The 25,037-nt window shown below is 38.9% G+C and overlaps 1 protein-coding gene across 1 annotated transcript in view; it reads left to right on the plus strand.

Moving 5' to 3' along the window:
- Window positions 1-2,066: 2,066 nt before the first annotated feature.
- ZFAT (zinc finger and AT hook domain containing) overlaps window positions 2,067-25,037 on the plus strand; it is a gene marked incomplete at its 5' end in the record, with an annotated part of 60,328 nt that continues 37,357 nt past the window's right edge. Inside the window, 5 exons of the mRNA XM_010189922.1 lie at window positions 2,067-2,237; window positions 13,913-14,063; window positions 14,340-15,808; window positions 16,987-17,219; window positions 24,944-25,031. Coding sequence (XP_010188224.1) covers window positions 2,067-2,237; window positions 13,913-14,063; window positions 14,340-15,808; window positions 16,987-17,219; window positions 24,944-25,031 — 2,112 coding nt within the window. The remainder of the gene's footprint in view (window positions 2,238-13,912; window positions 14,064-14,339; window positions 15,809-16,986; window positions 17,220-24,943; window positions 25,032-25,037) is intronic.

Below are 25,037 nucleotides of genomic sequence, written 5' to 3' on the forward strand. Positions count from 1 at the left end.
CCTTTCCAACTCCTGATATTCTGTGATTCTGAAATGCTGGCTGACAAAGTGCTAAAGCTGACGTCTTCGCAAGGGAGACACAAAGTGAGGCAGTTTGCCTAAATAAATCTCTTTAGGAGCATGCACAGACCCTTTCCCCTTGGAGAAACTTTGCTTAGCTTTTCTAAGTTGCAGATCCTGATTGAAGGGGATGTTTCTTTATATTCAAATATTCTGTTGAACTGTTGCAGAGAAATGTGGGGTTTAGAATTATGTGGTTTCAGTGCTGATCAATAATTTACAACTACATTAAGGAGTTAAATGAGGACATAATGAGACCCTTTTTACCTGTAAAGTAGCAATATTTCCCAAAATCATAGAAATCTACAGAGAAAAAGGTAGTTCAGAGGAGACATATATCAAGGAATTTATCTAATGAAATCGAAAAATCATTAGCAGGCACTGAAAAGCAGACAGCTCTCAAGGCAGAGCATAGTTTTCTATAGTCTAGAGACTGGGGCAAAAAGGTTCCTAATGTGAATCCATGGAAAGACAACTTGCTGACTGGGTTTGATTTCAGTTTGCTCTGTGGTTGTTCATTCTAGGTATTGTAAATATGAATTTCAGATTTACAGATCAGCATCGAGTCATTAACAGTTGTTGGTGTACACATTTCTGCCTCAGCATCCCTGAGAAGTGCAAACTAATTCCTTGATACCGTGTTTCCTTCTGGTTTTGTATCTAGTATAGAGCTTGCAGTTTCTCCAGGTGGTAGATACATGGTCAGTCCTAACTACGATACTTTACTCTGTGCTTGTGTCTTTCATTATTATAAGGAACAGGCAGCACCCTTCACACTTTTGTTCCATTAAGTTAAGACTTGTTTGGATCTCAGCTGAATATTAACGAAATGTTACTGAAATTAAAACACAGTGATTTCCATACAGCATTATCTTTTCGCTGCTTTTGCTATTTGCATACCATAAAAAAAAAAAGCAATTCCAGACACAATACCCCTGTGCTCTTACTGGTCTTTATTTATATATTGTTTCCCTATCTCAATAGAACAGCTACAGCATGTTATGAATATACATTGAACGACTTATTCTGGAGGTTGTGTCAGCTGCTTTATATTCAGAAATAAAAAGTCCAAAATACACTGGGTTCATTTATAATTTTCTTTTTTTAATCAGTTTTTGCTTTCCTTATTCATTACCTCTGAAACATTTGCATAATGCCTTAATTTGCCAAGGTTGTTTTATTTAGCCTACATTTTCTACTGTTTCATCTACTATAAAGAAATGTTGGTATAAGCTTGTAGCCCTCTGTTTTTATTCTTTATGCTGTTAATTCCTTACATATAAGCTTTTTTTTTTAATATAGAGTTTTGGTAAGGAATTCTTCATTTGCTTTAAGGAAGAACTTAGCGGATTACTGATGATTCATTCTTATTTCAGATGGGAGCTTTGACTATAACCAGTGCATTGCTTTCTAGTTAAGAGGGCCAAAGTTTCAGTTTAAGTGACTGAAGAAATTCTGAACAGCAGCAGACAGGGATGATTTAGAGGTGCAGGTCTTCAAAATTAAGAGTTACACATCAGGATTTATGTTCAGTGAAAGATCTGGTTCTTCTTGAATCCTTCAAAGTATGTTTCTGGCTATTGATTCAGAGTGGGAGTGGGGAAAAAAGCCTAATCCAGGGAGACTATTGGGGGATTTTTCATTAAATAAGATGAATAACAAATCTATTACTAGGAGAAGTAATCCTAAAGTCATCAGGACAGTTACATATGGAAAGGAGAAAAATTAACTTGTTAATGATGGTGGAATAATTTCCACAAAATCCCACAGTAATGTCAAGATAGTTTAGAAACACAAACGTTTCTGAGATTCTGTTTTTTAAATTTTGAGTTCTTCTTTGAAAAAGTCCCTCTTTAGGGACTGATGCAGCATGCCTGGTTTTGATAACATGTATGTCTCATGTAACAGCATTAATTTTCTCCTAATTCTTCCTTATAGTGTTTAGTGACTCTGTTACCTCCTTTCTTTTGTACATAGTTACATTCTTTTTGATGTTTGCTCTTTAGGTAATGATTCTGACGTTGACCTTGACAGGAAGGAAGATGAGAGAGAAAAAACTCCAAAGAGGCCCAGAGCTCAGAAAGCAGAGAAAACTCCAACTAAGGAGACTGAACAGGTTTCAGGAGCTAAAAATCCTATTATAAGTGTGGTTTTGACAGCCCATGAAGCTATTCCAGGTAACGAGAATCACCAATTCTATACACACATTTGATTTTTTTTTCTATGCTAGCACTGTATAACATAGTCATTGGTCTAAGACTGAAGGATGTAGGATGTTTATTAACTGAAAAATATTTAGTAGCGTTTGGTTATTGTGATACAGAATCTTTGCATCTGACAGCTACATCACTTCAGAATTACCGCCACATTTCTTCATAGGTATTTCAAATGCTGGACCTGGGTGTAGCAACCTACATTAACATCAGTTATGTTTAGTCTGTGAATGGTTTTAAAGAAGAAACTGGAAAAATAGTGACCAAGGAAAAGGAAAGTATTTTTTCCCTGCAGTACCTTTATTTCAGCTCCTGATTTATGTGCCTATTTATGATAAATGTAAATTTGATTATGAAAACACAAACAGCTTAGTATATATAAAACTTAATATTTATGTATACAAATAGTTTGCCAGAAAGTATGTGTACGTATTTGAAAAGCAAGCAAAGTTCCTATGTAATGATTAAAGGATTCTTCATTCATAAATTTCTGTAGTGCCTTTTCATCAAAGGATTTTGGAATAATTTCAAACTATTTATTTTAAAACTAGACTTGCATTTGCCTGTTTATATAAACCAGTCACTCACCTGACTGACAGAATCCCTTTTTAATGATCTTGTGCATTATTTTCAGCCTTGTAGTTTTATTATTCTCCTTTTCATTATTGCTAACATTTCTGAATATTTGCTTACAGCTCTCAGAACAACTAGAATGTGTTTGTTTATTTATTGTTGTAGGTTGGAAGCTAGCAGGATTTTCTGTGTCGTTCTTTCATATCTTTTGATATTGAGATCTGTGATACGCTTGAACTTTGTTTGCTAAAATGCATTTCTGATTGCGATGGTAGAGGAAGCTGGATGAGCTCACCTATGGATATCCTGTGTGCTTAGAGAGGAAGTAAAAAACATCTTCAAATTCATTGAGAAATATTGCTCAGGGTCCAAAGACTTATGCTGAGCTGTTAAAAATGTGATCTTGCAATATTGTAAATATGGGGGAAGGTGTAAGAGGACCGGTGAGCACTAGAAGCATGGAAACCTGGCTTCAGGGTGTTCTGAGGCCTGTGCCATTTCATTTCACCATTCGCAGGCCTCTTCCTCTCGTGTGATGTAACCCTGGGCTCTTTCCTAGCTATTGCTAAACACTCTTTTTCCCACTATGTCTCACCTCTCTTGCCTCATTCCCCCTGCATGTAGCTTCTCCCACATCCTGGTGCCCCTTCCTCCCACTGCCAGAGATGTGGTTCCCCTTGTGTCCCCTGCTCCTTCGTCTGAATGAAGGGGAACGTGTGATGGTTGGTTAAGAGGCTCGTGTAGGTATTGGGAAATGGGGTCACGTAGCTGTTAGTTTATGGGTTTATACACACATCTTCCTTTCTTCAGGGCTTTTGGGAAGAGCTGTAACTGAGGTCTCTTTTCTCCAGGTGCTAAATTTTATGAAACCTGTAAGAACTTTTATCTTTGAGATCTTTACATTTATGGCAAGGACTGGAACAGTTTTTATAAGGAAGGAAAGAAAAGGTAGACAGTGCAATCAAAAACCCATTTTCTTAGGAAACCAGCCTAAAGAGGCAAATAATATAATATTAAATACAGATAGTGAAGAAACTGTGGTAAGCATGTGATGCGGGAGAAGAAATGAAAATCTAGAGGAGATTGTTGCCTTAATTACTACCTAATAAAATTTTTCTTTAGGAAACAAAGTTTGGCTTTTCTTTACACATATGCCTTTTGAGTGACTCAAAATATTAAAACAACCTCAACTTTGGAGCTGTTCGTTTATAGAACATGTTACACTCAAGAGGCTTTAATGAACTGAAAGTATTTACAGTCAAATGTGGACCTGCAGCTGTTTTTTGGGGTCCTCTCATTTATTTGATTGGCAATTAGTAATCTTATTACATTCACATTCCCAGCTAGAGCATGTGTAATAAAGTCATTGCTGTTAAGACAATTGTGAATCATCATCCTGCTTTTCAGAATTTGGAAATTCTTGAAGATGTTGTATAAGAAGTTAACTCTTTGAAAACTTAAAGGAAAAATAATGTCATTTAATGCAATTATGGTTTAATTTATTTTTCATTATTTTTCCTTCTGGTTTTTTTCATTAATTTTTGTGGTCTAACTATATTTTAGTGTCACTAGTAATTCATAGGCTGTTTCCCTTCCTCAGTAATACTTTCATATCTGGAGTTTCAATAAAGGTATTTTATAGTCTTTTATTCAATTTATCATGTGCTGAGGAGGTGATTTATTGCCACAGACAGCTGTTGAAGAATATAGAATCACAGCATGGTTTGGATTGGGACCTTAAGGATGATCCAGTCCAACCCCTGCCATGGGCAAGGACACCTCCCACCAGCCCAGGCTGCTCAGAGCCACGTCCAACCTGGCCTTGAACCCTTCCAAGGAGGGGGCATCCACGGCTTCCCTGGACAACCTGTGCCAGTGTCTCACCACCCTCACAATGAAGATTTTCTTCATCATGTCTAATCTAAATCTCCCTTCTTCCTGTTTAAAACCTTTCCCCCTTGTCCCATCACTCTATGCCTTTTATAAAAAGTCCCTCCTCAGCTTTCCTGTAGACCCCCTTCAGGTACTAGAAGGCCACTATAAGGTCTCCCTGGAGCCAGGCTGAACAACCCAAACTCTCTCAGGTTCTCCTCATAGGGAAGATGTTCCAACCCTCTGATCATCTTCGTGGCCCTCCTCTGGACCTGTTCCAACAGCTCCATGTCCACTAGTTTTCTAGTGATGTCCTTAACCTGGGCCCCAGGGAGGCAAGAGTCTTCCCTAAGAGGAGAGTCTGTCTGACATATTGGACCCTGTGTTGCTCAGAAGGGAGTGTCCTACAACTATAGCCTGTTTTTTCTTCCTTGTGGAAGCTGTTGTCATAAGGGGGGTAGCCTTTTTCACCCTGGCAACACCTCTGGTTTAGATGGACTAGTCTCCACATGCTCCATAGACTGGTCTTCCACATCCAGAGCTTCATACTTGTTGTACAGAAACATCTGGGAGGGCAAGATGGGAAAGGAGGGTGTTTGCCTGCTGCCCTGAGCATGCACTTGCCTCCATTCAGTCCTTTAAACTGCTGCCTTCAGCCTGACAGAGGGAGGATACAGGCCCCCCTTTGATATTGTTGGGTTTTTTTGGTGGCTGTTCCAGTTTTTGTCTTGTGGAGGACAGAGCATGACTCTACCAGTCTAGATCTCTTTTTTAACCTCCCTGATGCTCCTCAACCTTTCTACTTCTTGTAACTCTGTCACCAGGCTGAGCAGATCATCCACTTCACACAGCTGTTCTCACTACTGCCATCCCTTACCTGGGAAGGCTCTGGCACTCCCTGCAGCCAGAGACCTGGACAACTGTGTGTTTTTGTGGGAGCTTTGTCTGGGTTAGCACATCCACTCTGGTGAGTGCAGAGGACAGAGCTTTCTTCTGGGTGGATACCATAGCTAAACTCCTTCTGAGAGGTTGATGACCACCAACTGAACTCACCTCCTGAGCTGACAGAGCTTCAGCTCCCTTCTTGTGCGTTGTTCTGCACAAATGGCCATGCAAACTGCCATGATATACCCTTGCTGATGTGCCACGCTGTTTGCCTGCTTTTTTGGCAGCGCTCCTGGTTGCTCATGCACCCTAGGTTGGCTTTTTGGTTTGTTTTGGTTTGTTTTGGTTTGGTTTTTGTTTTTTTAATGCATGAGGGTGGCTGCTGTTGCCCTGGCAGCTCCCAGGCCTCATCTGTGTTTCCCGTGAGAGCTGCCAGGTCCTGGTGGGTCTCTCCACTCCCCTGATGATTCCTTACCTCAGGAAGACCCACTGTGGGTCACATCAGCTCTGGAGCAGCTCCTCTCAGTGACTGACTGCTGGGATTGATTTACATTGCATATATATTATATATATTCTATATATACATACACCCTCTGTTTGTATATAAATAGATAAAACTTTTCTCCTTTCTCCTCTGCTTTTTTTGTTGAGTTCAGATGAAGTAAAGCTTGAAAGTACTTAACCACTATCAAAGCTTAGCCATCTTTCTGCAAGCATTAGCATTCTGTAGCTACCTGTTATCTAGCTTTAAAGATGCATGGCAATATCCCTTCTTGTGTCCAGTGCAGTAAAACGGTGTTGAAGATGTCAGATAAGCATAGAAGAATCAGTCAGTTAGAAGAATAGAGAAGGCTGTAGGAATTGGTTGTTTCAGTAGCCACAGTACGGACAAAATATTCAGATTGTATGTCTCCCTTCTTAAATGAAAGATGCACTTACAAGTATTACATTAACAGTATGCTGTAATTTTCTCATACAGTATTTAGGTGTGGGACACTGCTTTACATCATGTGTTCAGTAGATTTTGACTAAATTGATCTCCTCAAAATCTCTCTGAACAAACAAATCAGTTAATTTTTAACTTTCCAGAAAGGACAGCAGGGCAACATTGTTTTTTTGTTTTGTTTTGTTTTTTTTTACCCATGTTCCTTTTCTGTAATGTTTATTTGGGAGGCATATGGAAAGTAATAGATTTACAGCTTTAGAAATTTCAAAGCCTACATTAACCCACAGAGTAAATAAATACAGTTTGAATAAAAGTGGTAGATTTTTTTTTTCTGTGCAAGTTTTGAAGTACTTTGACAGGCAAGAGTGGAGTGCCCACGTGAATCTCATGAAGTTCAGCAAGGCCAAGTGCAAGATCCTGCACCTGGGCTGGGGCAATCCCAAGCACAAATACAGGTGGGGTAGAGAATAGATTGAGAACATCTCTTAGAAGAAGGACTTGGAGATGCTGGTTGATGAGAAGTTCAACATGACCTGGCAATGTCTGCTTGCAACCCAGAAAGCCAACCACATCCTGGGCTGCACCAAAAGAAGTATGGCAAGCATATCAAAGGTGGTAATTCTCCACATCTACTCTGCTCTCATGAAACCCTACCTGGAGTACTGCGACCAGCTCTGGAGGCTCCAACATAAGAAGGATATCGAGTTGTTGAAGTGAATCCAGAGGAGGGCCACAAAGATGATCAAAGGGCTTCAGCACCTCCCCTATGGGGACAGGCTGTCTTACAGCAGCCTTTCAGTACCTGAAGGGGCCTACAAGAAAGCCGGGGAGGGACTCCTTATCAGGGATTGTAGTGATAGGACAAGGGGTGTAATGTTTCTAAACTGAAAGAAGTTATATTTAGATTGGGTGTTAGGAAGGAAAAGTACTGTCATGGTTTAACCCAGCAAGCAGCTAAACACCACGCTTTGCTTACTCACTTCCCCTCTCCCCAGTGGGATGAGGAAGAGAATTGGGAAAATAAAAAGACTCGTGAGTTGACATAAAGACTATTTAATAATTAAAATAAGCCAAACTGAAATAATAACAATACTAATGAATTGCAATAAGAATAGGAACAATGGTAATAAAGCAATCAATTATACTTAGCTCACAAACAGCAGCCCCTGGCTGTATGCCATGGAAAACATGACAAGAGGAGGGGTAAGCCTCAGGGACCGAGATGGGTCACCATCATGATGCAGAAGGGAAGGAGAGAGAAGGGATTGAAGGGAAGAAGAGAAGTAAACCCCTGAAAGCTCCCCAATTTATATATATATTTATATATATAGAATACAACTTTATTGGTCAGCTTGGATCACAGCCAGATCATGTCATTGTCACCTGTCCCAGGGCATCCTGGGCTTCTGCTTGTCCCCGTCATCTTGTGCAGAGAGAAAAAGCAAACTCCGAATGAAACTATAACCACAGGTGCAGGTGAAAGACCAAAAAATAAACCTTGAGATATCATATCAGTCCCAGCAGAAACCCGAAACAAAACTCTCATTAGATGCTCTGAGGAAAATAACTATCCTGGCAAAAGCTATACTAGCAACTTGTGTTCACTAAATCAAACACTGCAGTTTTCTCAGAAATCCAGCTCTGCTAAACATTAAAAGAGAATTCTACAATTCAATCCCAGCAAAACCAGGACACCCGGCAATGTGCACTCACAGCCCAGAAGGCCAACCACATCCTGGGCTGCACCAAAAGAAGTAGTAGGTCAAGGGAGGTGATTCTGCCCCTCTGCTCTGCTCTGGTGAGCCCCTACCTGGAGAACTGTGTCCAGTTCTGGGGCCCCCAATATAGGAAGGACATTGAGCTGTTGGAGTGGGTCCAGAGGAGCGTCACGAAGATGATCAGAGATCTAGAGCATCTCCCCTTCGAGGAATGGCTGAGAGAGTTGGGGCTGTTCAGCCTGCAGAAGAGAAGGCTCCAGGGGGACCTTATTGCAGCCTTCCATACTTGAAGTAGGCCCTCTTTGTCAGGGAATGTAGTGATAGGACAATGGGTAACGTTTTAACTGGAAGAATGTAGATTTAGACTAAATATTAGGAAGAAATTCTTCACTATGAAGTTGGTGAGGCACTGGCACAGGTTGCCCAGGGAAGCTGTGGATGCCCCCTCCCTGGCAGTGTTCAAGGCCAGGTGGGACAGGGCTTTGAGCAGCCTGGGCTGGTGAGAGGTGTCCCTGCCCATGGCAGGGGTTGGACTGGATGAGCTTTAAGGTCCCTTCCAACCCAAACCATTCTGTGATTCTTCACCTGGAGGAACCCTTAGACTTTGAAGACAGAGAGTGTTATGTTCATGAACACTCATGCCTTGTATCAGATCAAACTGAGCAGTTTTTCATAAGCATTGCAATTAAGAATGAGAGTGAATAACTACAATTATAAGCACATCTAAAATACTTTGTTGTGAATGGCAGATACTTTTGTTCATAGTCTATTTTAAGAAGCAGTGAGTAAACTCTGCCAAATATTCAGTCTTCAGTTTTTTAATGTATTTTATCTTCCATGTTTAAATTCTGTAATATTATCAAGCTTCTAAAACCAATTTATTATTCATGCTCAATTAGTTTGATTCAGGAGAGATTCTACTTTGAACATTTAATGGTTGTTTTATGAATCCTGTAATATTTTACAGACTCAGCTTGTTACTAGGAGAGTTGCTTGAAGTTGCTGGAAAGATGCTCAATGGTCGAATTCATGGGTTTTTTGGTAGAGATCAAGATATACAAAATTCACATAAAGTATTTAACTTCTTGATACTAATTGTTTTTTAATTTCTATAGGAGTTGGATTTTTCTTCTGCTACAAATGATTAATACAAAACTGTGTGGGTTTTTCTCTGCCCAGTTTCCATAGAGGAATCACTCTCTATTAAAGGCCAAATGTTTTCTCCTTCTACTGTAATTCATGAACACTTGGTCCTTCTCCCATTGAGATTTTGGGATGCCTGGAAGAAACAGAAGAATGTTGTTTTACTTTCTATTTTGGGACTGACTTAGTTTAGCTGTTGACAGTCTTTTCTGTTGAGGATTACTTCTTTTCTGTAGCTCACAGAGTGATGGTTGTGGGTTTATGCCATGTCTGAATGGATTTGATACCAGACTGTTCCTAAGGCAGCTTTCCTGCTTGTCTCTTATTTCTCACTTCGCTTCCCCTTTCTTGCACCAACAGTAGTGCTTGTGTGAGCTGGTGGCAAACTGATTCAAAAAAATGGCAAATAAATACACATATACACACACACCCCATGCTCTTTTACTCTGTCAGAGATATTTTTTTCAACCAGTTTTACTGAACTGTCTCACATTGGGGCTGCACAAGTTTGGAAAGTTGGAAAGTGGTGATAAAACGAGTTTTTCAGGGAAAAGGAGGAGAAGTGAGACTACTCCTTAGCAAAGTAGCCAAGTGGTATAAATCATTAAGCCCAGTACATATAAACTGCTGTCCCAGGGGCTATGCTGTCCTCCCACCCCACCCCCTGGCCACAGATCCCTGTCCTTTGGAGCACTGTACGTGTTTATGCACTTGTGTGGTAAAACACTCTCAAAAACTAATTGTATATTTGCAGAATATATGATTATGGAGTACATTTCAGAGGATATTGTAGAAGCTAAAACATGCATTCCTTCAAAAAGAGATTGTAAGAAATAAATATTCACTTCATACCCTTAGCAAATTATTTTACCTGCACATACCAAGGTACCTACATTATGAAAGGTTTTTTTAAACTTAGCTGCGGTGCTTTGTTTTTTTTAAGGTTCATACAGTCGGATCAGTTGTCTCTGAAGGCACCTTTAGCATCTCTATAAGAAGGAAATAAGAAACTTAATGTAAAGCCTCCTGGGTTCTGAGAGCCACTGAGCTTGTGGTTGCATCTGGATCATCATATTTAATACATACCTGTTATTTTTGTCTAAATCTCTTCTTTTGAATAGATTTATATTTTCAGTCTCTGTAATACTGTGCAGTAATTGTTCCATAATTTCACTGCATGCAGGGTTGAAGTGTACGTTCATATGTTTAATTTAAAGCCTGCTGACTGCTGATTTCTTCAAACTGCTCTTTGTTCATGGTTTATGAGATAGAGGATGATTATTAACAATTTTTTCACAGTATTGCTAATTTTAGAGGTCTTTTTGCTATTCCTGTTTTATTTGTCTCTCTTCCAAGGTGAATGTCTCTGAGATACGTCTCCCTTTTCCAAACAAAATTCTTCTGATTTTGTCTCTGCTACTGTTTTCTAGTTCTTCTATATCCTTTTTGTAGCCCATACTTGAAGTTATAAGAGGTTCACAGAATTCAGTTGGATTTTAGTAGGAATTTGGTTGATGATGTCTCATGTTTTATTTCTGAGCCATTCCTAATAATTCCTTCCGTTTTGATTACCTTTTAGACTGTTGATAAGTATTGGAGAACCTTATAGTGAAGGGCAAGCTACTTTTCTAAGGGACAGACTGGAAGAGATTAGAGGCCCTCACTGAGTTTGAGCCAGAGATAAGGCACCCTGGGTAATGCTTATCTGTAGAAGTGGCTGTCAGAATGTCATGAGGAACTCAAATCTTATTACTCTTAAAGCAGATTTACTTAGAACAGATATTGACTGAAAGAGGAAAGCAAAAGGCATGAATAAAGCCAAGTAAACTAAAGTCCATTCTGGATTTAAAATAGAGATATAGTAGTGCTGGAGAGAGGATTTTTTTGAAAGAAATTATCAGTAGAGTTAACCTCTTTTTTTCTGCTTGTATTTGTATACTCTGACTTCTTGAAATGATTGTCCAGGGAAACAGTTAGGAAAACTTTTATCTTCCTTATTGACATGTTATATTTTTAATGGAAAACCAGACCTTGTATCTGTTTACCTTGTTCTTACACTTTTCCCTAATCTGTGGCTGCTTTTAGAGACTAAAATAGTGAGTGTGTTCTCTTGGGATATGGGACATGTGGGTTCACTCCCTATTAGGTTGAGTAGACCTTAGAAACCAAGTTTCTCGTTTCTCACTTCCTGGGCCTATGTATTAGTCATTAGTTTAAAATTTTATACTGATAGCACAAAAATCTGTTAACAGTTCAACAGTCTTTTTCAGGAAATGCTTAAACATCCTGAAAGGCAGAAGGGCGCAGAGGAGGTTTAGTGCAAAGCATTTAATGAGGATCTTTGCCTCACATTCAGGAAACAGGAGACTTGAAAGATGTAGCCATGCCTGTAGATCTGTTTTCTTTTAGCTGCGCCATTCTAAATACAGAAGAATTTGCTTCTATTTTAAAAATATTGAAATATGTTGACATTGGTTTGGTGTCTAATGTCTGTTTTATCATCTTCGTACTGAACTCACTGATTGAAGTACGTCTTCTGAACTGTGATGACAAGCTCCCATCTCACCAGGTACTGGAGTGCAGTCTGGGAGATGCGGTCCTGCTGGACGGTCTGGCATTTGAGGGTAACAGGAAGAACAGAAGTTAAAATATTCTGGCAACAGTTAGGTTAAGGACTTGGAATATTGGTTCAGATCAACTGGCAGAATCTTTACTACACAACTGAAAGCATTATTAGTCAAAAAAAAGCCATTTTCAGATCTGGCCAGTTCAGTGAGTAACAGAGCTATTCCAGTCTGTTTATTTACAGAGCTGGCTGACGTCCCATCTGATACAAAACCCTTCAGTAGCTTACATGCTCCCAAATGGCCTCTTCTCAAAATATCTCCACTTCCCACTTTAAATCACTCCGCAGGACCCACAGGATCTCCATCTTCCTCCCTTGACTTGTCTGCAGCACTGCTCTCCTCAGCTTAATGTCCCTGAGTCTTTCACACACGCTGCTGGGTAACCCCCACTTGAGACTGATTTTTCCTGTATACTCTACCTGCATTTTTCCTGATGCTTTGCTACTCTGCAGGCTAAAGGTTTTTTATGGAAACTAGTAATTTGCTAACCAGCTCATTTGCTCTGTGGTTTAGGTTTGTTCTTATAATTGTTGTTTCAGAGACTTCATGTTAATACTGCATATATGAGAAGTAGCTTATACCTTGTTTTTTGAACTTTCTATTCTGGTGTTTAATTTTATATATATTTATATATGAATAATAGGGAGAAACTGTTAAATAAGTTGAGTATGTTGACTCTGGCTTTTACTTTCTAGGCTCTTTCCAGACTCTCATGTCTCAGATTTCTTTGATTCTTATTATAAATTCTTTCCTCTGTCACTAAGATGCATTTTGCTTTTTTCCCCCTCAGCTTCTAATCGGATGAATTGAGATGAGATCAAATACTAACGTAATATCCACGAAAAATGAAATAAAGGGAAACTTTCCAAATTTCAGTTTTATCTGAATTTAGCTTTGTTATTTAATTCAAGATATTTTCATGTGCAACCTCTCTTGCTTCCTTGTCCCCAGTATATGGTAGATCAGTCCTTAATTATAGGTCCTGTAATACTTTTTTCCTAGGATGGATGGGTGTTCATCTAGTACTACATGTTCTATGTCTTACTTGCTTTTTGTTATTCAGTATATGGTCCCTTATTTGCTATTTATTTTTCAGTATCACACCAGAACCGAACATTTATTTTATTAAAAGATTTTTCCGTAGTACTTTTTAGTAGAATATGAAGATTTCACATATTTTTATATAATTGTAATATATATGTGAATAAATCCATGCATATACAAATAAATATAGTTTCAACTTTTGAAGATAACAGCATTCTCATTGAACACGAGGGTCAGTAAATTACAGACAAAGGTGTCAAAAAGGAGAGGATCAATCAATAATGGGTGCTTGGTTTGATATGGAGATTGAGAAGTGCACATGTAACATACTCTTTCATTCTGAGGAGGTGGCAACATGCCCCAAAATATAAGCAATAAAAGATCTGTTTAAGGAAAAGATATGCAGACTTTTAAATGGAGACTAAACAGCGCCTTTTTCCCAGCCTCATTTGTGGAACTGGTTAAACAGTTTGACAGGTTTTCAAAAGATTCGGTATGAGGCAGAAACAGAAAAAATTCATTTTGAAAAGTTACTGTTTTTTAAAGGTGGAAGAATTTGGATATAGGATCTCATAACAGTAGGCATCGAGCACCATGACTAACCCTCAGAACCAGCAGTCCTGATACGTTACTTAAGCAGATGTGTGGTGTGAGTACTAATGTCTTCTGGAAGCGCAGCCATCATGTTGTGCCCATGAATTTAGTAACAGAACCAGTAATAGTTGAACTAATCATTATAGAGTTTAGTGGTTTTTTTACACTTGTGTATTATAGACAATGCACATTTTAATGTCACATTTTTAATGACCTTTTTTTCCTTCTTGATTTTAGGAGCCACAGAAATTGTTCCCGTTGAGGCTGCTCCCCAAGAAAGTGAACCCACAGCTCCAGAGGCAACAGCTCAAGACCCATCACAACGAAGAGGGTATCAAGAATATGCCATTCAGCAAACCCCATATGAACAGGCAATGAAATTCGGCAGGTAATTTTGAAGTACTTATATTTCTGTTCATGTAGAATATGACTGAAACACTTCTTTATCTATTTTCATGAAACTTAAATAGTTACTGAGCCTTTAAAATAAAGGAACAGCTTTAAATAATCTGTGCATAACTTGTAGAATTTTAAACGCCTGTGGAGAATACCTTTTTAAAATAAATGAAACATTTCTGTCCATTATGAATATCTAGGGAAATTTTGACTTACTATGTCACTAAGTTTCAATATTTTAAATATAACCGGTTTGTTTTCTTTTTAGGTTGGGTCCAACTCAGCTGAAGATTTTTACGTGTGAATACTGTAACAAGGTGTTCAAATTTAAGCACTCCCTCCAAGCGCATTTGAGGATTCATACCAATGAAAAACCTTACAAGTGTTCATACTGCAGTTACGCCAGTGCAATCAAAGCCAACCTCAACGTTCACATGCGGAAACACACAGGGGAGAAGTTCAGCTGCGATTACTGTACCTTCACCTGTCTCAGCAAAGGGCATCTCAAAGTTCATATTGAAAGAGTTCATAAGAAAATTAAGCAGCATTGTCACTTCTGCAAAAAGAAGTACTCAGATGTTAAAAATTTGATCAAGCATATCAAGGAAACACATGACCTCCAGGATAAAATGGTGAAGGTTGTTTTTGATGAGCTTCGCTTGATGACACGAGAGGGCAAAAGACAGCTTCTTTATGACTGCCATATTTGTGAACGCAGATTCAAAAATGAACTCGATCGAGACCGCCACATGCTTGTTCACGGCGATGAAAGACCCTTTGCTTGTGAGCTCTGTGGTCATGGAGCCACTAAATACCAAGCCCTTGAGCTTCATGTGCGCAAACACCCCTTTGTTTACGTGTGTTCTGTGTGCCTGAAGAAATTTGTCAGTTCTGTAAGACTCCGTGCTCACATCAAAGATGTGCACGCGGATTTGCAGGAGACTTCTGTTTTTAATAGCTCCATCAATCAGAGTTTCTGCCTGCTTGAGCCTGGAGGTGATATCCAGCCAGAAGCCCTTGGTGAACAGCCAGTAAAAAGTGCAGATGAATCAACCTTCACGAGTACTAATGCTATTAACACGCCACAACCGTCCTCTTGTAAAGGTGAATCAAGAGCTGCAGATGTAAACCATAACAGTCAACATAATGGTGACTTAAAAATTGATGCGGTCCCTTTGTTGGAATTTGAAAATCCTCCGGTGGAGGCTGTAACAGAGGCACTATGTCAGACAACAGACATAGCAGCCCCAAACGTTCAATCCTGTGTCGGGTCAGACTGCTTTCTGCTGAAAAACAGCACTTCTGGTCCTGATGAGTTAAAAGTTTCTCCTGCAAATGAAGAGGAAGTAAATCACTGCACTTCTGTAAATGAAGAGGGAGAAGAAATTCAGCTTTTGTTGTCTTCAGACAGAGGTGTAAATCCAAGCCAGACCAATGAAGTGACTGAGAACCTTTTGATTTCTGAAGAGAGAAATCAATCTGCTCCTTCTAGTGAGCCAGAAACAAGCGATCCGCCAAGTCAAAACTCAGCAGAAACCACAAAGGCTTTGCCAGCACCAGAAGCTGATGCAGCCACCGGTCCACGGGCAGCCTCTTCCAGTGCGGTTCCTTCAGACGGTCAGAGTGGAGCCGTCGCCTTTATGCAGATCCTGGACAGCTTGCAGAAGAGACAAATGAACACGGAGTTGTGTGAGAGGATAAGGAAAGTTTATGGAGACTTGGAATGTGAATATTGTGGTAAGGAGTAGTAGAATTAGATATTTTTAAATGTTACATAGCGTGCCATTTTTTTCATGCTCCACTGGCTTAGTTTTTGATATATTTGTGTATCTTTGTAGCAGAATTAATTTTGTGGTTCAGTGTGGATTCTGGAGTCCAGCGATATTTACTCTGGGCCATATAAATGGTGTGAAATGACTCAAATCTCCTCCAAAGCACCACTAGTGGAATATAGCAAAGCAGTGCTTGGTTAGCCTCAATTTTCCATTGGTGTGAGATTTGATAGAATTAGGTTCTTTCTGTCCACGTGTCCCTTCTCACCTCGTAACTTTCGATGGAGCCAAGCACAGCAGATTTAGGCATGTGATCAGCATTAGCCAGGCCATGCTTTAACGCTTAAGCTTCATTAGCAGCTCAGTATAAAATTCAGAGTCTTTTCCATGGGAGAATGGGAGGATATATGATAATATACATTCTGTACAACAGATACCTGCACTGGCGTATTTTTGTGACTTGCTTTGAACCAATTTTTTTGAGATGAAAATTTTCATTACATAGCATCAGATCAAGACTCTTCCCATTCTGGTTTGTTTTTTTTTAAATTTGTGAAGGTGTTAAGAATACACCATCGCCATTGATTCTAACAGAAGAATTTGGTGTTTACATAACTGGAAAGGAACCAATTTGGGATTTATCATGTAGCCTTCATTCTTGAGAAGGGAAAGGAATCAAAGTTTGGAAAAAAAGAGTTTTTGAAATGCCCTAACTTTGTACATTAAATGAATTGCTCAGCACTTTTTGGTACCATTATGTCAGAAAAGCTTTTAGGAAGGAGTAACATAAAAGGCAGTAGCAAAAAATATTTTGACAATGTCGTTTACTGTACAGTTGCATTAAGATTCTTTGTATAGAAGAACATATTTAAAGGGCTTTCTCATTAGTGGGGAGATCATTGCTGTGTATTAAAGTTGCCCTTGTTAGGCTGTTTCAGGACATAGGACAATCTTTTTAGACAGAAGTGCTTTTTGTAAACATATTTTCAGTAGTGATAGTTCTTTAGGATAAGTTTTCATTAAATGGAAAAGGGACAGGATTCAAACAGTGTGTTTTGCCCTAAAAGTAAATTGGTTCTGTATTGGAATTTTCATTAATGATTGTCTAGAAATTACTTTCTTTGTGTCTTATTTTATTTTCAGGCAAGTTGTTTTGGTACCAAGTGCATTATGACATGCACGTTCGTACGCATACCCGAGAACATTTATATTACTGCTCCCAGTGCAACTATTCTTCCATCACCAAAAACTGCCTTAAGCGCCACGTCATTCAGAAACACAGCAACATTTTGCTGAGGTGTCCCACGGAACATTGCGACTACTCCACTCCAGATAAATACAAGCTCCAGGCACATCTTAAAGTTCACACCGAACTGGTAAGAGACAAACAACACGGTTTGGTTGTCTAAATTTGGTATCACCGTTGTAGTGTTTGGAATTGTGTGGCAATATTTGAAGACGCAGGTTGGAGTTCTCACCTGAGCGCTCTCGGCGTACTTCTGTACAGGGAAATATATGAGTTATAGCAACTAAATATTCAGTCCTTCTTGTAGTATTTTCCAGTAAAGTGTGTCTGTGTCCATTTTCTCCCTTTGGTTTTCCTGGTATTTTCAGATTCTTTGGATCTTGAGAGAGTAAAATGAGGTCTTATACTGTTGGTATTTTTCTTCATTCCTTGCAGCTGAATTCCCTTCCTTCATAAATAGTTGATGGTGGCAAAATGAAATCTTGTTCCTTTCTTAATTACTATAGACAGAAGAAGTTAAAGTTGTTGATAAGAAATCTTTTTTCCCAATAGTTCCATCTGGTTGCAGCCAATCTCTTTGAATATCAGCTATTTTCTGTTGAGGCTACAAAGATGAAGAAGTCTCACAGAATCACACAGAATCACAGAATCGCTGGGTTGGAAAAGACCTCTGAGATCATCATGTCCAACCGTTCCTGTCTACCCCCTAAACCATATCCCTAAGTACCTCATCTACCCGCTTTTTAAATACATCCAGGGATGGTGACTCCACCACCTCCCTGGGCAGCCTGTTCCAGCCTCTGACAACCCTCTCAGTAAAGAACTTCCTCCTTATCTCTAACCTGAACCTCCCTTGCCACAGCTTGGTGCCATTTCCCCTTGTTCTATCCTCCATCACCTGGGAGAAAAGACCAGCACCCACCTCTCTACAACCTCCCTTGAGGTAGTTGTAGGTGGTGATGAGGTCTCCCCTGAGACCCCTCTTCTCCAGGCTAAACAACCCCAGTTCCCTCAGCCGCTCCTCATAAGGCTTGTTCTCCAGACCCCTCACCATCCTTGTGGCTCTTCTCTGAACACGCTCCAGAATCTCAACATCCTTCTTCTAGTGAGGGGCCCAGAACTGAACACAGTACTCGAGGTGTGGCCTCTCATTTTAAAGGCTCCTATCTCATTCAGGAAGCCTTCCAGTTCTGAATGCCACTGTGTTAAAAAGAGTGTTCAAGGCCAGGTTGGACGGGGCTTTGAGCAGCCTGGTCTGTTGGGAGGTGTCCCTGCCCATGGCAGGGGTTGGACTGGGGGAGCTTTAAGGTCCCTTCCAACCCAAACCAGTCTATGATTCTGTGATTCTATGTTAACCTCATAGGATTTGATATGAAGATACTGGCATTGAATAAAGTACGGTTCAGGATTCCATCAGATATCTGGCAAGCATGCTTTTTGTAATTAAATTTTCTTGGCTGATAATGCCATAAAATTGGCATAAACTGTGTCCTTGCAATTTGGGTTTTTAATAATTTATGCAGTAAAATGCTTCCAAAAGGTCACTTACTCTTCTCTTGAATGTATATTTATTCTTACTCCAGCAGAGGAGAGAAGAATATCAGTCGTTTAATAGCAGCATTCACTCTTCTGTCCTCTAAGAACAAGGAAATATTCACACAGATGGGCTTCTCTTCATGCTTATTTTTTTTACTGCCGTTGTCTTGTAATTAAATCTTATGGACCCTTGATGGAATACACCAGGATGTGTTACATGAGAAAGCAACATCACAACTCCAAGTACTGTGAAACTGTTGTCACACTTCCTTTTACAAGTGAAAGGTGATGCTTTAATTAAGGATTCATGTTAATTTTTCCCCAGATGTGGACAATTTCTGCATAGCTCCTTAAACAAGCTGTTAACACACAGTGCCTGGTGGTTTCAGGTCATCTGCAGTCAGCAGGTAGGCTCCTGGCCGATATTTCCAACAGATGAAGTTGCCTTAAAGCTGTTTGTAATACAACAAAACACTTCACCTCCTACTCTTGTTAAGTGCTCATCTTTTGTAACTGCAGGACAGCTTAAAAACAAAATAAATGGGTGACACAAAAGAGGACATTTTTTCTGCCTTTTGTCCCCCAATTTTGTAGTATTTTAAACAGAATCTGAATTCGTTATGAAATGTGCAGAAAGCTCACATAATAGACATTCTTTTAGGCTGCTTTTGAATTCATTATGTTTATGATGTCCGTCTGATGGCAAAAACCTGCATAAACGATATCTGAGACTACTTAAGAAAAAAGAGTCTAAAACTGGATATCCTGTATCCTTACATAACTACCTGTTTTTCAGGTGTGATGAATGTCCAAGAGCTCCCACCAGGAGGATCAGTTTCATGGTACTAAACAGAGCCAAGAAGATACGTTTCCTAATTAAAAACAGTGTGACAGCGAGATCTTTGAGAAGTGTGCTTACTGATGCTTACTGTCAAATATATCTGAGTATTTAAATGGATTGAAAAAATCATGCATTAGAATTTACTCAGTAACTAAACTTGGCAGTTCTCATATTGGCCTTTGTGCCTGCTGCTTGGTATATTTAATTATTGCATCCCTCACTGAACTCATTCCAAAATACAGTACTTTAACAAACTACGCACAGTTAAATGTGCTACTTTAATGTTAATATAAATTATTTATAAAAACTAAATTTAAAGCTTCTATGGAGATAGAAGATACCAAAATCTCACTTCAAGTCCTTGAAAGAATGCCTGTCTTTTGTTACCTTATTGGTCGCTGCTTTTCAACTGGATCCCTTATTTGGTGAAGAGGATAAATGATGGTTATTAGAAAGCAGCTTACTGTTCATCCCTGTCGCTCAGTATATAGCCACCCATTTTATTCTCTATGCACCATCCATGTCTTGCACTGAATTTGGAATTGTTTATTCCCTGGGGGATGATGATGGGGACTGTGCTGCCTGTTGCCTCAGTGTTGGCTGCACATTGTTGTTACAGGGAAGATTTTTTATTTTTGAAGTCTGGGAACTGAGGCTCTGCTTGATTTAAAACCAAAATTTTGTGTATATTCTCTCATTTTGAGTACCTGTCTTTTACCTCTAAGGCTTGTGTAAGTGGTTTTTGACAATTCTTGGCATTTATGGAGCTCTTTTAGAAGTTCAGACCATGACACATATGAATCACTTCAGTGTTGTGGTACCTAGGAAAGGGATAGGCAGTTTATAATGATTGTAGAATAATTTACAGTTGTCAGTGAGCTACTGGTAACATCAGAGACCAGTTGTGGAACTAAACATCGCTGATGTAGGTACCAGAGCTTGTTTACGACCTCCAGTGGGTTCTACAATACCGAGTATGCTGAGCAGCTGAACATCACAGAGGGGTTTGTGTCTGAAATGATTTTAAATCTACAAACATAATTGATACTCCCAATATAAGCAACTTTGTAAAACTGGAGTTAAAAGCCAGAACTGCCACTTGCACTGAGGTGCCTATATCTTCATTCACATATGTTTCTGGATATAAATGATTCTTGCCTTTGGAAAGGTGCTTAGAAATTTCATTGAGCTGCTGACCCTTCATGTGACAGCGTAGTTCGAGCTTTCGGTAGGAAGTGAGATACTCGAGCTCAGATACTTGTTTCCCCTTCCTGAGGATCCTTCATTTCCAGACCATCCCTGATCTGTGCTATCTGTGCCTCTGGAGTGGTGCCACTTTGTAGTCAAGAATTCAAGGAACCAGAGAGGGAAGGAATTAACAAAAAAATGTATGGTCCAATGACTGGGTATTTGGTTGGAAAATGGGTTTTGTTCTTGCTCCTCACTTCCATAATGAATGTCAGCCAGCCATTCATTTTCACTAGTGGTTTTTTAATGAAAGCTACTTAAGCAGTACAGTACACAGGTGCTTGTCATTTTATAAGCAGTGATTTCTGCTGCTTGGCAGACTTCATAAAAGTCTGTCTAACCATTTGCAAATTTGTCTGTAGCCTCCTTCACACGTGTGCATGGCTGCCTCCTGGGTACATCAGATCTGTTTAACTAAGTTGCATTTTAATAGGACAACTGCTTAATTCAGTAATCTTTCATGAGAGTTTTGATTTGAACATCATGACAACTGTGGTGAAGATTTCTGGATGTCTTCACTCCTCAGAAGTGTAACTCGGGGGCCTAATTCTGTTCCTATAGGTGTTAGAAATTAAATTTCTGTTGATCTGAGTAGGTGCAGGAGTGGGCTTTGGCTGTCTATTCCTCTACAGAACTACACAATCAAATGTAGTGTTAACTGAGTTATTTCCTGCTCATAAAATCATCTCACTACTACTAAAATGGAAGGAATGGATTGTTGATTTCTATTACATATTTGTACAATTTGGGCCTGAACATGTCTTATTATGGCCATGGTCCTAATTTTACACTTTTAATGACATTCATAACAAAGCAGTCTAGAGTTCACTCAGTCTCTTTTGAAATTAGTGGCAGAATTTCAAAATAGATCATATAATATATGGTCACGTGTACTCTGTATATCATCCTATGTATTCTATATATTTTCATAAGGGAAGATACTTGTGTCATCAGAGCTTGTCTCTATGGTGAGTGCAATAGAATAGCTGCTAATGTTTGTGACACTGTGCAGTGTAGGTCATATTTAGTACTATTTGATTCATTAAATGAAGTTTGTAGCGGTCTGTTGGTTTAAATGCTACGTCTACAGAGACTTTTCGTTTTATTTGGTGACTATATGCTAGTACAACTACCTCTTGAATTATCTTGAAACACAGGCCTTAGAGAAACAAGATTCTCTTCAGGCAGCTGTAAATTGGTAGTGGAAAAGACCTGATGCTTTCTTAGCACAATTTTAATTCATTTATATAAAGAGAAAGCCATTCCTATGTAAGTGGCCTTATTTTGAAACATAGCATAAACAAGCAAATTATGTGATAGAATTAGACTAAATTTTTCACTGGGTTTAGGAATATTTATGATGCTAATTCATTCCTGATTTGTGTCATATGAACAGGACTTTCAGTCAGGAAGCTAACTTGATCTTGGGGTTATTTGAAGCTTCTTACATTTTCTCAAGTTGGCTAGTAGGGAGATTAAGCAAATCTCAGAAAGTGTGACTGTGACTTTGAAATTTAAGTAGAAGATTGGACTATTCTCCTGGTTTCTAACAAAGGTAGATCCATCTCTTTTGATACTTTGCATCTGTTTGTGTCCTTCAAAAAAACCCCATCAAATACATTTAAAAGGCAGACTCTCTGATCAGGCATAGGATGAATAACTTTTATTCTTACCAGAGGAAAACTTGTGTGCCGAGAACGTGATGAAGGTTTTACTACAACTTCAAACTCCTCCAAAGTGCCTCCGTCATTGCCTATGACAAGGCCACTCTGAAGAGCTAAGGCTGTGGTGGGGGAGACCTTCTTTGAGGCTTTGTGGTGTGACCTGGGTGCTCTGAAATACATCATTTGCAACAGAGGATTCCTTAAAAACTGGTTTTGAGAGTGATGGGGTTACACTGAAGGACCAGCACTGTCATAAACTCTCAGGGCAATTACTGAAGTACACTTAAACAAAGCTAATAACATAAACTCTGAAAGTCTGTGGCACCAACCTGAACAACCAACCGTGACAGGTTTGGCTTCAGAACTTGGTATAGATAACTTTCTGCAGAACTTGGTATCGATCACTTTCTGACTGCTTGAAGAAAGCTATTTATATTATTTTCTTACCATCATCATCTGGAAAGATGTGTTCTTGGTGCCTGTACTTTCCTGTTGCTATATAGCTCTTGATGCATTGACTGATGATTTTGCTTTTTCTCTCTCAGGCATAGCCTAATAGCCTTGTCTTCCTGAGCAGTAACCACAAGAATGTAAAGGTGTCACAGTTACAGCATTTTACTGAAAGTAGGGTATGTGGAGTGGAGGTTTGTTTGTTCTGTTTTACTAAATGTAACTTTATGAAACAGCAAGGTGTATATTTCTCACTGTTCTGGGCACCCTGAGAAATACTTTATACGATGAATGAGTATTAAAGACCAGCAATACCCAGCAGTACATTAAAAATATACTGATTTATTCCCCCATTTATTATATATTTTGGAAACGGTTATATAGCAAGTTTGAGGAACAGACTGAGATCTGCAAAAAAATCTCATCTGGTCCCTCAACGGCCCCTAAATAATGCTGTGCTCATGTTTCTCCTCTATGTGCCCAATTCTGAATGTGATTGTGCAACTCAGTCTTTGAAAAGGTGCAGCCATTGCTATAGAGCTTTATTGCAATTGATCTACCATTATTCATTTAGTAACTTGTTTATGTAGAAGTCTAAGATCATCATCAGCAGGTTTAGGGATAATAGGTTATATCATTTGGGAGACCCTATCCTACTGTCATGAAATTATTTATTGCTAGTTCAGATCATGAGCTCTAGGGCTACTTCTGCTTTTAACTTGTGGGTACTTCAACATAAGGATTTATTTCTCAGAGGTATGTGATTCTGAATGCAAATACCTACGTCATATTACAAAATCTGTTTGCCATGAAAACCCATCAATTTTTGCTTTTCTTTTAAGAGAGATGTCCATTTATAGATGTGTAACTGTGGCATATAGACAATAATAACTTCCTTGTACACTTTTCCTCAATATTGAGAGATGCTCTTTGGTCTCTGAATTTCTCTTTCATAACCCAGGGGTCTGTCTTTTTTCGATACAGTAATCTTCCTTCCATGCTATTCAAGAAGTTTTCTGTCCCCCTGATGTATCTAGTGACATATCTGTTCTGTAGCTTCAGCTCGCCTTTTCCAGTGATCTCCTGGTAGTTTGGTAGGTACACATCCCACCAGGTAATAAATTATCTGATTACCTGTCTAGTCATCAGGACTAAGTAGGCTTTCTTCACTCCATCTGTTGTTTTGATGATCTATTCACATGTTAATGCATTCATAGGGTCAGTGCAGAGGTGAGGAGGTGACCCACTCATCTGATTGAGCATCCACTCTGTTGTGTCAGCAGATGCTTCTGGAAATAACAACCTCTTCCATTTATACAATAAGCAGCAAAGATTATTTTAAATTGGTTAATATGCCAATTAATGGAGAGAAGTCCTGTATTTTTATGTGAAGTTAGATGCATTTGTTACACTTAAATTGCATATAGGAAGAAACTGCATCAAAACTCTCCAGACCAACTTGTTTGATGGTGTGACATCAATGACACTGATAAAAACCCATCTGTAAGTTTTTAAATCAAAATAGTAGAATAATACTTCATTGATATTATGAGTATTTATGTATAATATGTATAATATGAATATTTATAAAGCAGTTAAAAATGTAGACACTCTGTAAGTAATGGCATCTGTCATTGTTTAGTCTTCTGCTCAATTTCAGGCCATTCAGTAGGATTATAAATACACATACTGGTGGATTTCTTTAGAATGATGAGATTTCATTCTTAGGATTCAGAATGGTGGACTTGTGAAAAAAAAACCCTAAAAACCCCCTGAATATTGCTGCTCATATTAAAGTATGTTTTCTTCTGTTATGTGACTTGATCTTTCAACTCTTGATTCTCTAAAGAATCACCCACAAGATAATGCTTACATTTATTGTACATATTCTTCTGTGCTGCAGCCTGGAGTCCTTCATTCATGAAGATTAATGATGTGCTTAGAATACTTTAATGTTTCTCCTTCACTTATTTTCCTCTAAATATCTTTATTTTTTCCTTAAAATCTGAACCTTCAATTATGACTTCATTGGGAACCATGTATTACTGAATAATGCCTATAGTGATTACACATGTGAACTGATAATGCAATTTCCTTCTTTATTTCTTTCTTAAGGATAAAAAGAGTTATTCCTGTCCTGTGTGTGAGAAGTCATTTTCCGAAGATCGACTTATAAAATCACACATCAAGACAAATCACCCTGGTAAGA

This window comes from Mesitornis unicolor, unplaced genomic scaffold (genome assembly GCF_000695765.1).
Source record: "Mesitornis unicolor isolate BGI_N332 unplaced genomic scaffold, ASM69576v1 scaffold2328, whole genome shotgun sequence".
NCBI classification, from domain to species: Eukaryota; Metazoa; Chordata; class Aves; order Mesitornithiformes; family Mesitornithidae; genus Mesitornis; species Mesitornis unicolor.